The sequence below is a fragment of the Anabrus simplex genome, chromosome 7, assembly GCF_040414725.1.
Source record: "Anabrus simplex isolate iqAnaSimp1 chromosome 7, ASM4041472v1, whole genome shotgun sequence".
Classification (NCBI taxonomy): domain Eukaryota; kingdom Metazoa; phylum Arthropoda; class Insecta; order Orthoptera; family Tettigoniidae; genus Anabrus; species Anabrus simplex.
The window spans coordinates 92976093-92993104 of record NC_090271.1 but is presented as its reverse complement, the minus strand read 5'-3'; the positions used below and the strand labels follow the sequence as shown (position 1 = coordinate 92993104).

The 17012-nt window shown below is 37.5% G+C and overlaps 1 protein-coding gene across 1 annotated transcript in view; it reads left to right on the top strand.

The window, feature by feature from the left end:
- The window catches only part of knk (protein Skeletor knk), a 76410-nt gene that overhangs the window by 15015 nt on the left and 44383 nt on the right, over positions 1 to 17012 (top strand). The window contains exons 2-5 of the mRNA XM_067150684.2: positions 4750 to 4981; positions 8775 to 9049; positions 12653 to 12725; positions 13604 to 13778. Coding sequence (XP_067006785.2) covers positions 4750 to 4981; positions 8775 to 9049; positions 12653 to 12725; positions 13604 to 13778 — 755 coding nt within the window. The remainder of the gene's footprint in view (positions 1 to 4749; positions 4982 to 8774; positions 9050 to 12652; positions 12726 to 13603; positions 13779 to 17012) is intronic.

Sequence of the window (17012 nt, the reverse complement as noted above, 5' to 3'; positions counted from 1 at the left end):
AGAGTCTGTTTACATTTTTATTTACCGTTTTCCACCGATCATAGTTACTTTTTAGAAACTGCCTCATACCTGCTTTATCAGCCATATGGTACTGCCAAACAGTCCTACTTTTAAGACCTTCCTTTCTATCGCATTTATTTTTAACTACCACAAAAACAGCTTCATGATCACTAATACCATCTATTACTTCAGTTTCCCTATAGAGCTCATCTGGTTTTATCAGCACCACATCCAGGATATTTTTCCCTCTGGTTGGTTCCATCACTTTCTGAATCAGCTGTCCTTCCCATATTAACTTATTTGCCATTTGTTGGTCATGCTTCCTGTCGTTCGCATTTCCTTCCCAATTTACATCTGGCAAATTCAGATCTCCCGCTACAATCACATTTCTTTCCATGTCGTTTCCCACATAGCTGACTATCCTATCAAATAATTCCGAATCCGCATCAGTGCTACCCTTTCCCGATCTGTACACTCCAAATATATCAAGTTGCCTATTATCTTTAGAAATGAGCCTTACACCTAGAATTTCATGTGTCTCATCTTTAACTTTTTCGTAGCTTACAATTTCTTCTTTCACCAGAATGAAAACTCCCCCTCCCACCTTTCCTATCCTATCTCTACGATACACACTCCAGTGCCGTGAGAAAATTTCTGCATCCATTATATCATTTCTCAGCCATGATTCAACTCCTATTACAATATCTGGTAAATATATATCTATTAAATTACTTAATTCTATTCCTTTCTTTACAATACTTCTACAGTTCAGCACTAACAATTTTATGTCATCCCTACTTGATTTCCAGTTCCCTGTTCCCTTATCACCGCTCCCTAGGCCATCCCGTTTCCCTGAATGTACCTCCCTATTACCCTTCCAAACAAATTTCCTAACTTATACGTACCACTGTGGTTTAAATGAAGGCCATCCGAGCGCAGATCCCTATCTCCTACCCACCCATTAGGATCTAGAAATTTCACTCCCAGTTTCCCACATACCCACTCCATAGTCTCATTTAAATCCCCAATCACCCTCCAGTCAGTATCCCTCCTACACAGTATTCCACTAATAACAATCTCCGCTTTCTTAAACTTCACCCGTGCTGCATTTACCAGATCCCGCACATCTCCAACTATGTTGGTACTTATATCAGCTTGCCTTACGTTGTTGGTACCAACGTGAAACACTACCACCTTCTCCTTCCCCTCCTCCCTCTCTTCTACTTTCCTCAACATCTGCCTCAACCTAATTCCTGGATAACATTCTACCCTGGTTCCCTTTCCTCCACACACTTTCCCCACGTGTCTAACGATGGAATCCCCCATGACCAGAGCCTCAACCCTACCCACCTCATTTGATCCCCTCCCCTCCTGGTCAGCCCTATCTTTCCTGATAGCTGCAGAAGCTACTTCCTCCTCCCTTTTCTCCTTCCCATGACCCTGTTCCACCTGTCTTTTCCTATCCTCTGCTCTACATTTCCCTTTCCTACCTCTTCCCTTCCTCCTACTTCCATGCATCTCAGCAACAGTTCCCTGTCCCTCATCTTCCCTCTGTTGTTTTACCTGGAGTGACTCGTACCGATTTAGCACAGACACCTGTCCTGAATTCTGATCCTGAAAAGAGCCCTTGGCCTGCAATCTCCTTCCCCTTAGAACATTAGACCACCTGTCTTCTACAACTCCTCCCTTTCCTTCCCCTCCCTCTTGTACACCTACTGTAACCTGTACATTGTTTGAGGGAGTCCTATCTTCCTTCCTGTCTTCTGTGAGAATCCTAATTATCTCCCTCAAACTTTCCAACTCCTCCCTCACACTCCTCAATGCCTCACCACACCCACAATAAGTACACTCGCGCTCCTTAGCCATTCTTTACACCTAAGAATTTAAGGTTAGCAGGCTTTTGTGTCAGTGACGACTGATCCCAGGTGTTGATAAACTTAACCATAATAGGTATTTTACTTGATCCTCTATTGACTTGTCTAAATCTATTAAAGGAGAAAAAGAAATAAGCGCTCTTATCAACCGGCTAGTTTTCAGAAAAAGGAACATTATTGTAGCATACAAAACATAATAATACTAATAACATCATTTTCAATTCAGTTAAAATAGGGAATATATTTATATTTAATAAGTCAGGAATTTACAAATTGACATGCCAAACATGTAGGCAACGATGCATAGGACAGTCTGGAAGAAGTTTGGCTATAAGGTACAAAGAACATGTTAATGCAGTCAAATGTAGAAGATATTCGGCAATGGGAGTGCATATGGTTGAAAAGAATCATAAATTTACAGACATTCCTAATGACATGGAGCTAATACATTTGGCCAAAAAGAGAAAACTCATTAATGTTTTATAAATTTATCTTGCTCCAAAAAAAACCAACTTTGAATCGTTTTAATAAAAGAAGTACAGAAGAGAACCCATTGTATTAACTAGCATTTGATCATTTAAGGAATACAAAAAAGAAGAAAAACTTCAAGATCTTATATTAAAAGTTTATGTAATGATAATTTTCATAAAATTTTACTAGTTTGTTTATTCATTGATATGGTGAATTAGGATACAATGCGTCTTTAAATTGTGAGCTAAACAAAATACAGTGTTATATTGTTTTTTATTCCTTGATTTGACTTCATTGATAAAGGGAATGTATATTGTTCCTGAAACATGTATGATAGAATAAACAGAATTTTCAATCATAAGGTGGGCCCAACATAAACTATTTTAAATAGTTTCTTTAATAGTAGATTGATCCCAGATGTTCAAAATTTCAGGGTGATTGTTCTGGGCATAGTCCATAATCATAACTCTGGTTTATTTTTATCTCCAGCCTGTAAGTTCAGTTTTTGTGATTTAATCTTTCCATAGTAGGTAATTGTTAGTTCTAACTGGTCTTTGATAATTATGGGTGTATTATATGCATAACAAAGACTTATTCTTTCTCATCAACTGATATTTCTCCGTTCCTCCTCTTTAAGAACCTCTGTCATGATATAGCACTGTAAATGTTGAACATGAGGGCGGATAGTGTGCAGCCATAGCACGTTCTTCCTGTAGTCATGAAAATGTCCAATTAGATGTAGTTTTCATGCACAGTTGCAAAATTCCAATGCTAGGTGTTTCAGTCTTCTCATTTTGACAAGTATTGACCAGAGCTTTGAATATTTTACTCCATCAAGAGCTTTTCTTTAACCCAGAAAACGCAGAGACATTCCAATATTGAACTCTTGTTTTCTCTACTAACTACCAGCTGTTCCTATGTTCTTTTACCAGAAAGTAGTAGGAAGGTTTCTCAGCCTTAGTATAGTGAGTATGACCTTTTTTGGCATGGTGGATGCGATCTATTATGCTGTTTTTCATGCAGTCAAACACCAAGTTCTTTTTTGTCCAATAATATAAATACAGACTGACCCTACTGGTCTGGCCAACATCCAGTCATCTCTTCTGACTGGTAGCTCCCTCTGTGGATCACTGGTAGAGTGCTGGCCTCCAGATCACAAGATCGTGGGTTCAAACCCGGCAGAGGTAGTTGGGTTTTCGAAGGGTGGCAAAAAGTCCATTTGACACTCCATGTCATAGGCCTACAATTCAGCATGTAACAAGAGATAAGGAATCTGCCACGTGGGTGACTGCCCTAAATGCAGATCAGTAGTATTGATTGATTGATTGATTGATTGATTGATTGATTGATTGATTGATTGATTGATTGATTGATTGATTGATTGATTGATTGATTGATTGATTGATTGATTGATATTTCTGGTAGCATTTGTTGTTCACCTGACAAAATTCATTAAAACTCAGCCTTAGAAGCCTAAGAGAGATACAGTTTACGCTGTCATGTAGTAGGCTTAGAATAAAATAGAATGTCAAAATTGGCAAGCAAGCAGCCAGATGGCATCAAATTAAAATGCTTGGACATGGTAGCTGAGGTCATGTGATTGTTATTTAAGGAGTTGGAATAATTTATCGTGGGAAATGTTCAATAAATTTCCAAGCTCTTTGAAAAATTTTAAGAAAAGGCTAGATGAACTGTTGATAGGGAATCTACCACCTGGATGATAGCCCTATATGCAGATGGTTGAATGGTTGGTTGGTTGGTTGGTTGGTTGGTTGGTTGGTTGGTTATTCTGACAGATACTGTAGTCTACAGGATTTCAGTGCCTAGAATATCCATGTGTCTCAGCATGTATGCAGCTATAGCATTGAAGCCCAGTGGTTTCCAATTCATTAGTTATCTCTTCCTGTCCTATCAAATAATAACAGTGCTGGGTTTGCAAATTGTGGTTGCCTCCTTTTACAGGTTATGATACATCATGATACAGCCAGCAGCAGTATTTCCTCCCCATTTTGACAATGCCCTTCACAGATGATATTTTGTCTTGATTGTTCCTGATGATTCAATTCTTGAGTTTGATTTCCCAGATTAGGTACTTCCTTTCCGATAGTGTTCTGCAAGATGATTCTTTTTTGCATTTATTTATAGCGCTTCACTTGCTAATCTTGTTTGTGTTTGTCTTCTGAAATAACTTCAGTATCTGTGTTTGGGATCGGTAGACTTGTTCTGTATAGGAAAATGAAATGCCATTCTTAATTATTATCAAAGAAAATAAATGCTTTCCAGTTTCATAAAATTAATTTGAGACCATTCTTCAACATGATAGAAATCATCTTCAGGGCCTGATGGTTGAGAAACACTGCCATACTCGATTTATTTACATTTCATTTAATGTTCTTCCCTCCAGCTACTGTCTATCAAGGAAGATGTGAAGAAAAGGAAGCTTATCAAGGGAAATACCTTGGTAAAATCAACTCATACCATCATCAAGTGTCTGGAGAAGTGTATGCTGTGGATGAATTTACTTTGCTACTGATCAACTTCAACTATGATGGTAATGGAATAGACACATTCTTCTGGGCAGGGGCAGCCAATCGTCCAGGACCCCAAGGATTCATTGTTGCTGATGAGCATGGAAAGTAAGTCACTGTGTTTCTTAATGACTCACAACATTTGGATTGTATTTAGTATATTACGGCTAAATGTGTAGCACAGTGGCAGCTGATAAATAAAGACTCTTAAAAATAAGAGCAAAATATTTCTTCTTGATGGTGCATATCAGAAACAGTACTACCAGGCTGAGTGGCTCAGACGGTTGAGGTACTGGCCTTCTGACCCCAACTTGGCAGGTTCGATCCTGGCTCAGTCCGCTGGAATTTGAAGGTACCCAAATACGTCAGCCTTGTCTTGGTAGATTTACTGGCATGTAAAAGAACTCCTGAGGGTCAAAATTCTGGCACCTTGGCATCTGTGAAAACCAAAATAAAGGAGTTAGTGGGACATAAAGCCAATAGGCCTAACATTATTAAAAACAGTACTGGTAATATATGAAGAATGTCATTTGATGATAGAAGTGTGGCCTTTATAGTGGGAAGGATTCCTTTAGCTTTTAGCTGATTAAGATAAGTGCAGTTTGAGGGAAATATTTCCAGAAGTTTGTCCTCAGTTAGCAGTCTCCACTCTCTGGCCCTTAGAGTGCTAGATTGTATCATGAGATCTAAGGGGTCTTCTTAATAGTAGTACCGGTACCGTGAAGCAGTGAAATTAGTAAGGGAAAGTGGCTCGGTTGGAAACAGTCCAATTCTCATTCTAACGGCAATTGCAAATCCTAAAAAAAGAAATATCCGTGTACTTAAGCATGTTTTTCGTCTTTTGGTTAAATAAAAGACAGCAGTAATAAATTTTAATGAAATGCTATATTTAAGATTTTGACAAGGTGTAAGTCACATCTTCCTGGCATTCGTGTGAATTAAAGATTAATAGTAGTAAATGCCCTCAAAGCACCTAAATGAGTATTGAATTATTATTATTTAATTAGGATTGTTTATAGTCGTTTTAACTCTTACAGATAATTACAGAGTAATAATATTGTAATTGCCAGTAAAAAATATAAATAAATATAATGTAAGTAGATTTATCAGATTTTGGAGTGCAAGTCACTGACCATGAGGAAGTTGACAACTTGATGACTCAGTGCTGGAGAAGCCAGTGTCACTTAAGGTATGTTGTGGTGTTGGTACCAAATTGTCAGTAGCTTTACCCCTGGTTTTTCTTCTGTTACCTGTTTTGTTTGTATAATGCTATTATAACCTGACTGGTTAGAAGACAAGCTTTTCAGTGTTCTTTTGTTAACAATATGAATGTGAAAATACTTTTCAGTCTCAAATTTTTAGCTTTCATGACTGCATTGTACTTCTAATTGACTTCAGCTTATTAGGTGTGAAAATGGCAAACCACAGAAAACCATCTTCAGGGCTGCCAACAGTGGAGCTTGGACCTACCCTCTCCCAAATGCAAGCTCATGGCTACCTGACCCAACCCAAACAGTCAACATGCTCAGTAGTAAAAACTTTAAGTTCGGAAGACTATATTCAAGAGCTCATCAAGGATGAAAATTGTCCAAGGCAGCTGGAACAGGGTGTCATTGAAGGCCCTGAAGAAACCATCTCCAAGGTCAGGTGGGCAATCATACTTACCGAAAGAAGAAAAGCTGCAGGGCCAGATGACATCCATGTGGAAATTTTGAAGGTCATGTAGGAGAAATGTATCAAAACATTAATAAAATAAGCATAGGAAAGGAATGAAGAAGTGTCAGGTCAAGTCAGAGAGAGAGAGAGAGAGTGAGTGCAGTGGAGGAATGTGTTCCTTTCTTATTTCCCTCTCTCTCTGACTTGAAAACATTAATAAAGCTATATAACAAAGTTTATGATACTGGCATCATCCCAAAAGACTGACTGGAATCTACAAAGAATGCAGCGACTTCAGAACAATCAGCTGTATGAATCACACCTTGAAAACATTTCTCGAAATTATTCTCGTTTTTATCGGATACGTGGGGAAAACTTGGACAGATCTCAGTTTGGATTTCATAACAATCTGGGCATGAATGAGGCCCTGTTCAGAACTCAAGTGTTGTTCAAGCATTGCGGAGATATCAGTGGTGATGTACTGCCTATTTCTTGGACTACTCCAAGGCCTTTGATAGATGGAAAGATACCCGTATGATCTGAAACCTCTACTGGGGTTGAGAAGTGATTGTGCGCATTGAAAACAAGCTCTTGGAGTCAGTCATGACCACTAGAGGCATGTGACAGGGCTCATTATTGTTGCTACTGTTGTTCAACTTATACTCTGAGCAAATCTTCAACGAAGTGCTTGATGATGTCTTAGACGGAACAAAGGTGAATGGTGAAGTTATCAACAATATACGATATGCAGACAACGCCATACTCATTGTTGACAGTATTGAGAGACTGTAAAATCTCTTAGACAAGGTGTGCCATGCCAGTTGTCAATACAACCTTGATATTAATGTAAAAAAAAGACAAAACACATGGTCATTACCTGAACTCATGTTTTCCGTTTTAAAAAATGGCATTTGGCCTCCTGAGAGGCCTGATGCAGGTCTTTTGATTTGACTCCCGTAGGCGACCTGCGCTTCATGATGAGGATAAAATGATGATGAAGACAACACTTACACACAGTCCCCATGCCAGGGGAATTAACCAATTGTGGTTAAAATTCCCAACCCTGTCAGGAATTGAACCCAGGACCCCTATGACCAAAGGCCAGCACACTAACCTTTTAGCCATGGAGCCAGACATGTTTTCTGTTGAGAAGAGGAAACTGCAGTACCTAGGCCATAAATGGAAAACGAGTCCAAGTACTGCCTTCTGCAGCTCTTCTAGAAGGAAATATGACAGGAGAAGAGGACTGCTTTGTTGGATAACTCTTGCAGATGGTGCAACATGTCGTCCAAGGAGCTCTTCAGGGTGGTCATATCACAAGACAACGTGGCTATGATGATTGCTAACATCCTCAACAGATAAGACACTAAGAAGATGTTTTACTATGCTTTGATATTCATGAATACAGCCTAGAATAGTTTTATGGAATTGATTAAGTTAATTATTACAGGTCCATGCCATCATCTTGGATTGTTCTCAATTCCTCTGCATCTGTCTTAGTATTTTAACTTTTTGAATTGCAGTCAACTGCATTTTTTTTTTTTTTGTAATATCTGAAGCCATCTCTTCTCAGTTTCGACTCGGTTAATTTATAACTGTTAGGCTCTTCAGTCAGAAGAACCTAACAGCTATAAATTGCAGCCATCTGTAATATTCCATTCTTGGGTTTGCTGTTAGAGATAAAGTTTGTTTCCAGCAACTAGCATAGTATGAATATAGGGAAGGGTTCATGGTATCGGTTGGCAAGCTCTGCTGTTTTTAATTTACAAAGGAAAATCCCGTCATGTATCTTTTGTTTTTCATTTGTTCCTTCATGTTTTTAACACATTTGTAGCTTCTATTAAGTAAATAACTTGAACCTCCTTTTTTTCACTGAGGATGGCTCAAACGAGTCGAAACATGTTTGACTTTTATTATTCCATCGAATGATGGAGATATATATATATATGTATTGACTAGGAGGACACATTAAAATTTTCCTTTGTAAATTGAAAACCGTCAATACGGAAAGATTCTAATATCTTGTAATAAGCTCTGCTGTAACAATGCCCATCACAAGGATAAACAAAAATGGCAATAGGGTCAAGCTAACTATAATTCAACGTTACTGGATTCTCCTGCAATGGCATTGGTAATTTATAACTGTTAAGTTCTTCAGCGTGCCAAAACTAATTTTGAATAAATACATTTATAAACTACCCGAAAAAGTAAATGTATGGTAACAGAATTATTCTTCTCTTGACAGGACAAACGTACTAGCCCGTTATTTCAACAAGGACTTCACTTTGAGACTACCTGATGGGAAGAAAATCACTGAAATTAAGTGGTTTGCTATCTATGACTTATCAAGCCAAAACACATTTGGAGATATCTACATCCCTGAAGAATTCGAACCTCCAGCAACCCAGAAAATCTCGCAAATCAATGGACATTCGCACAATGTGTCTTCTGAATCCATCGAGGTCATTGATGCCAAAACATTAAGAATTCCAGAGTTTACGTATGATGGTGAAACAAAAGGTAACTATATTAATTTATAAACTAATTTCTATAAAGATATTAAAGGTGGTTATAAGAGGATATGTTTTCCAAGTTGTCCATTAATATGTATTAATACCATACCTCTCTATGTAAATGGAATGTTGTAACTCATTTTAAGACTGATTACTTTGTCTGGTATAATTGCCTTCCTTTACCTTCATTTTCCTTCAATTTCTAGACTACTATCAAATTATAGTTATCAGATCAGGAAAATAGGTTGCAGTATACAGCCAAGTTCTTGCAAAAATAATACTGTACTGCATTTTCAACTCAGGTTAAAAAATTAGTAAAGAGAAGATTCTTGCAAGTTGCTTTACGTTGCACTGACACAGTTAGGTCTTACGGCGACGGTGGGACAGGAAAGGGCTAAAAGTGGGAAGGAAGCGGCGTGGCCTTATTTAAGGTACAGCCCCAGCATTTGCCTGGTGTGAAAATGGAGAACGACGGAAAACCATCTTCAGGGCTGCCGACGGTGGGACTTGAACCCACTATCTCCCGAATACTGGATACTGGCCGCACTTAAACGACTGCAGCTATCGAGCTCGGTAAGAGAAGATTCAGAATGGCAGCAATACAAATTACAAACTATAAAACATTAAGGAGATTACATTTCACCAATTTAAAAAAATACCAATTACATATATACTTGGCCAGCAAAGAAAAAAAATGAGAGAAAATAAAATAGTACTTTGAAAGAAGAGGCAAAGGATGGGTATCATCTGAGTGACATTCAACACAAGCCATACTACCCTATAGACCAAAAATTGTAGATCTTTTATTTCTGTATTTAATTTTTATTCACATTCACAAAAAGTTTATGTAAGTAAAAGGAATCATACCGATTTCACTTCTGTCTTATACTGCAAAGTGATTTTTCTGTGTGTGTTATCAACAGTGTATTTAGGAAAGCTAAACAAGCTTGTAGTTTTATGTGACTGATGATACTGTGACTATAGCCATGAGATCTCCAGTTCTGCGTTGAATTCAAATCGCAGGATAGTGATTTATTATTTCAAAACTCCCACATGTATTGGCCACGATTTGAAGCATAGGTGCCTTGGTGACAGGCAAGTGAAAATTGTTGTCGGCTATCCTGCCTCCTGTAGTTAGAAAGGCAGCCGTGTGTGATATGGTTGTATAATACCTGTGAATTCAATCATGCCTCTTCATTGAGAATATTGTTGATTCAAGTTAGTATTTATATACTTCATATTGTTTTAAGTATGTATTCTTTAGGAGTGATGAAGAGAATTTCCATCCTGTTATCAAAGTTTTTGTGCGTTGGATTCCTGCGTCTAGTAAGTGGTTGATGAATGTGGATACTAGATTAAGTATGAGTGCTCTTGTATGTTGATAACAGACATTTCTTCATCTTTTTTATCGTTCCCTCAATCTTGATCGTTTTCTCTGAGGACATTTCTATGTGTACGTTTTTATCATTTTCAGTCTTCTGACAAATGGGTTGATTGTGTGAGGGATGTCCTGGTTGCTTCTTTTATTCAGTCTGTCCAAGATATAGGGGCTTGTCCCCATTCCTCTTCCTTTTTATCGCTGAAGGAAAGAAACTGTGGTCAGAAACCCAAAACTACACCAAAAGAAGACCGTTTCATACTTACGAAGAGTAAAATAAACCCCAGGCTCTCAGCTGTTGACTTAAACCGTGATTTCAGAGTGGGTGAAATTTTCTTGTTACAATAGTTCATAGCAGATTGTTGGATGCAGGAAGAAGAAGGTGCAGACCAGTAAAGAAGCAGATCTTCTGATGGACACTATGTACAAAAAAGTCATTGATGTAGGCTAAAGTACATAAAGAGTGGACTGGGGAAGATTGGAAGAAAGTTGTATTTTTAGGTGAAGGCCATTTTGAAGTTTGCAGTCAGTGTATTCTGTATGTGTGTGGAAAAAAAAAAAAAGAAATTCAGAGAAAATGTCACCGACCCATATTCATCAAGCATCTATACATTCTCCAAAAGTGATGTTCTGGGGATGTTTTACATACAAGGGGCCAGGACCTTTAGTGCCCATTAAGGGTGTGATGGACAGTGACTACTACATAGAAATCCTTCGAAGGAGGAATTCAACACGATCTTGCACCATGCCACATTTCCAAGAGGGTCAACAAATTCTTTGAAGATAAAAACATTGAAATGTTTCCTTGGCCCGTTAACTCAACTGATGTCAACTCCATTGAAAGTTCATGGGCCATTTGTAAGAAGAGAATGGCAAAATTGGATAGATCATTAAAGGTGAGCATGATATGTTTGCTTATCAAGGTATGGTTTCACAATGAAGAGATCAAGAATATTTGCAAAAAAAATTGGTAGAATCCATGCCAAAACATGTTGATGCTGTTTTGAAAAACAAAGGAGACCACATGAAATATTAAGGTATGACTTTCTGTAATTGCAGAACAGAGTTTGATTAGCTTTTACAACTTTTGTTAGAATACTTTGGACCTTCAGTGAGTGGTTTTGCCTACCTGATGAAAAAGAGCTGGATTGGTGAGGAAAGAGTCGATTTCTGTGAAGAGGGTGCATTGCAGTGCATGAAGATATGGAGATTTCCCTTGTCCTTTTGTGTTGCCATGTTTGTCCTTGTCTGCTATTCTTATTGCTTCCTCTTCCCCACTGACCTGTCAGTGTGTTTTCCTATTATGCATTTCTTTTCATGTTTGTATCTCTCTATACATGACTTGATTTATCACTTTTTGTTTTCCTTTCCAATCAATCGGTATGGATAATGTAGCTATAAATATGATAAACTTTAAAAATATACATGACCTGTGGCAGTAATAATTAGCAGCACCATTACTGGCAGAAAGAGCAGATATAAAAGTTAAAAACACAAGTATGCAATCATGCTCGCTTGAGTCCAAAGAAACCTTCTCACATGTTATTGTTGACCTGGTTAATGAAAAGGAACAAAATAAAATGGAGGAGTGCATCTTTGTATTCATTGCCCCAAAAACTCATTAATGTTGAAAAATAGAAAAACATCTTTAGGGAAATTGTTTATCCTGTCCAATTACATTCTGTCATGTTTAAGGCACATCTAGCATAAGTCATATCTAGCCACCCAGGTAAAAGATTTTTTCTCATTGTCTTGAGTATATATGCTGTTCTAACATTGAGATTTTTATTTAATTATAAAGTGTTCATTATTGTACATAGAATATTGAATCTTACATTAGTTTTAGTGCAAAGAATTCACTTGCAGATTTCTATACCGTCTATTTCCTAGTATTTATTGATTGAACCATGTTAAGATGAGAATTATACATAGGAAACAAGAAACAGAAGGAGAGAATAAGAATTTGCACTCCTAAACAGTACATTGATTTGATGGATTTCAGTCTGATTTCTTGTTGTTGAAGATAAAAAAAATTAAATTTGTAGGAAAATATGTTACACATTATCGTTATGGAGTCTGCCTCCGTAGCGTAATGGTTAACACTATTAGCCGCTGTCCTTGGTGGTTCGGGCTCAGGATGAGGACACAAGTTTACTTTTTTATCGTTATGGATATCTTTGAAAATTAACATTTCTTCAGTATTAGCTACAGTGGTTTATGTACTGTTTACAGATACTTACTTCTGGGTTGGAGTTGGACCACAACCATCATCCAAGGGTACGAAGGTACCAGATGAATATGGATAGTGAGTATGATCTTAGTGCAAAAGTTATAAAAAAGAAAAAAGAAATTACACCCAGTCATCCTAAAATTAAGACATTTAAGGAGATATGATACTCTTAAGTCACCAAAGTCAACTTTTTTTGTGTTTGTCAGAATTTCTCTGGGTCTTCCTGAACAAAAAAATTTATTTTTATGATCATATGACATGATTACATCACTAAAAATATATTTAAAATCATGCATATCTTTAAACCCGTAGTGTCATGCCCCCTTACTAAAATTCTCTGAAAACCTTCAAAAGTAGTTAGTGGGATGTGAAAAACAATAACATTATTATTGAACTAAAATTTTCTCAGGTCAACAAGACCATTCATGCATCTGGTATTTTTCTGTTTTGCTATTCTGTAGCATGGCTTGGTGCTCAATATGGCACAAGAGGATACCTACCTGGGAATCCCGCTTGGGATTGGAAGATGACGACAAAAGGTCCTTAGCTGAGATTAGCATTGCTTTGGCTTCCTTCTACCAGGCTCTTCACTTTCATCTTTTTTATCTGACCTTCATTGATCAACAATTCTTAATCCCAACAGCATTAGGTTTGTAAAGCCTGATGCATCTTTCATTTTCATGCCTTTCATAGCTTTTCCTTTCTTTCAGGATTTTTTTTTCTTTCTTAGAAGTGTCAGGCTCTTCCTGATTAGAGTTGGGAGAAGATAATTATCTTGTTGCAATTCCCTTTAAAACTATAACCACCACTTCACTAACAGAAGAAGAAAACACAGAACTCCCCACAACACTTTGTATATTTAAGAACCATTCATCCATCATAAAGGAAGCTTTTATTGGCTTCCTCATTCTTTTATTATCCATAACAGCATTCTTTCTTTTTCTCCTTTTCAGCCTTGATCCACTACGAGCTTATAAGAAAGAAACAATTCAATTACAATTACCTGGAGACCTGACCATCTTTGACATAGACTGGTTCAGTATATTTGATGTCGAAACAAAGGAGAATTTAGGTTCTATTGTTGTACCTGATGGACTAAATGTTCCACCATCATTAGTTGAAGTTCTGGTGAGTAATATTTTGAAAACTTTATTCACAAACAAAATTGGAATAACAGTTACTATACAAATTTTTCTAGTACGGTAATATATTATTTATGTGATGAATGGTAAGTTGTTAATACAAGGATGCCATAATGGTGAATAAAATCTGTTTTAGTCTATACAAAGGATTTTAGAGAACAAGAATAAATTATGCCTTAATTTCAACCCTACACACAGAGATGTAAGAAGTGAAGGAATAATTAATTTGAGACTGACATGCTTGTAAAATGATTCTCAGAAAGCAATGAACATGGCCATTGTAGTTACTACCACAGGATAAAGGAACGCATTACTGAGCTTATTCAACGAAAGAACTGCTCAATTTTCTAGTTATCTTGAAACTGTTCCTTGTTACTGTGTGGTGGCTTTAATTGATTTGTCATAACTACTATTTCATATGATTACAACTAAAGTTGAAATCATGAAAACTCTAAATGATTTTAATTTTGTGCACTTTGGCCTTTTTTATAGCAGTAATAATCTCAACAATCTCAAGTTAATAATTTCAAAGCTCTTTATCACCAACATTTGGTTCAGGCAAGCTGACAAATAAAAACAACCTGGCAATACCCAAATTCAAAATACTTGATGATGGATAATGGATGTTCCCAGCAGCGCATAGTGCATGCTGTTGGATGGACCCCAGGCTGATTGTACTTAAATCTGAATATCCAGGTGCACAAAGAGAAGTAAATGATTCCAAAGAAACCAAATAGACTGGATCTACAAAACTTCTCTGCCAAAACAGGAAAAATCTCAAAGAAGAGATCTCCAAGTTAGCTGGTGAAGTAGAATGGGGTTGCAGAAATGATGTAGAAGAAAACTGGATTAAGTTCACTAGTGGAATATTCTCAGCTGTGGAAGGCATCCTTGGGAAGGACAAGCAAGTGTATTAAGATTGGTTTGACAGCAACAGTTATGTCCTAATCTCTACAATAGAGAGACATCAACAACTTCTGAAGTTCTGGAAGCAAAACCATACCTCCGAAAAGATGAGGAGCCAAGTATCATGAAGGAACAGAGAGTTGCAAACACTGCCCCTGAACCTGAAAAATCAGTGGTGGCTAGATAAGGCAAATGAGAGCCAGACTCTCGCAGACCAGTATCATGTTGGTCCATTTTATGAAGTGGTCCAAAAAACCTGTGGTCCACAGCACTCAAAACAATACTGCTTATGTCACAATATGGAACATTGCGGGTGACTGAGCCTAAAGAAATCCTTGCCGGATGGCAGAACACTTTCCTGTTTAACATAGACAATAGTGCAGATTTCAATTACAATGCAACTTTATCTAATCATGAAATTGACCATGGTATGGATGATCCTTCACTGATGCAGGAAGTAACAGCTGCAATAGCATAAATTGTAGCAAAGAAGGCTCTCAGAGAAAATTGTATACCTGGAGAAATCCTAAAATATGGTGGCCAAGCACTCCATATCAACATTTTTAAAGCTTTCTAGTATATGTGAAGGAAAGGGGCAGTACCGGCTGATTTCAAATCTTCCCTCACATGCCCAATCTGCAAGAAAAAGGGCAATACATTTGACTGTAATGTCTATCGTGGAATATCTTTGCTTACCATACTTGGAAAAATCTTTGCGAGTACTGCTCAACCAGCTGGAAGTACTTGCTGAAACAATACTCCCTGATACTAAGTACGGCTTTCATAAGAACCATTGTACTATTGATGTAGTGTTTTCCCTGCGTCAGTTACAAAGGAAAAGCCTGGAGCAGCAGCTTGATCTATACATCTGCTTTGTGGACCTTGATCGTGTACCTTATGATGCTCTTTGGATGTGTTTCATAAGATCAGCTGTCCCCTAACATTCCTGTCGTTGGTCAAGAGCCTCCATGAAGAGTTGCATTGTAAAATCTGGGTTCGCAGTATGCTTTCAGAAGGGCTCGAGTCAGTTGTGGAGTGAAACAAGGGTCTTGTTCCAACACTATTTTCCATTTGTTCACAGCTGTGATAAATGATGCACTGAAAAGTACTGACAGCGTCCACTTCCGGTATCAACATGATGGAGGCCTCTTCAACCTATTGAGACTCCGAACCTGTAGGAAAGTGCAGTTTGGAACTCTAAATGGATTGATATTTGCTGATGATGTGGCCATTCTCGCAGATTTGAGGGAGTCTTCAGAACAGTGTAACCAGATTTCACAAATCATGCATTAGATTTGGACTCAAAGTTAGTGTGAAGAAAACTGGAATAATGGCATGCGAGATTGGCCCTGGAGTGCATATGCCATTAGATATCAACACTGATAGTGTAACTTTTGAGTCTGTGGAGAAATTGGAGTACTTAGGTAGCACTATAACATTTGAAACCCTTTGGACAAGGAAATTAACTATCAAATCAGCGCAGCAGAAGCAGCTGCTTTCAGGAAGTTTAGCCAGCACATCCTCTTGTCCCACAACCTGCAGCTACACATAAATCTGTCTGTGTACAAGGCTGTTATACTCCCGACTCTTCTACGTGCTTCTGAGACTTGGTGTCCTTATTGATGGCATATCAAGATGTTAGATGTGTCCACCTGAAATGTCTCAGGTCAAGTCTGTGCATGAAGTGGAATTACTACATCAGAAATACCAATGTCCTTCAAAGGGCAAACTTATCAGGTATTGAAAGTTGCTCACTTAAAATCAATTATGGTAGTAAAAAAGTACATCATCTTGAGCTAACTTTAAAACCCTCCATATCTGCAATTTCTCATATAGCTGGCCAGCACTCTCCAAGTCTCCATCTACAACAGTAAGAAGAAATTTTTTCCTGCCATTCTAATAAATGGTGCTTAAATGCTCACTTTCTTCAATATATTAACATTTTTTAAAAACACCTAGATTATTAATTATCATCAAGTTGTTAATAGTACACAACTGAAGCCCTTAGGATTATGGGATCGAAGACATTTCAAATGGAACAAACACAATGAATATGTAAATTCAAAGTTAAGTGATGTTGTTATGTATTACATGTTCTTAGAAACAAGACCAAATGAGCAAACAGTTAAAAGTGCTCATAATGCTTGTTTTCATTTCTGTTTAAAATATGGAATTATATTCTGGCTAACTCAGGGGTTGCTTGTAGTACATTTTAAATTCAAAAGACAGTTTTGTGAGTATTGGAAAGAAGCAAACAAGTGTCAAATCAAATCACGTATAGGGCTATAGGAACATTGGAAATCAAACCAAACCT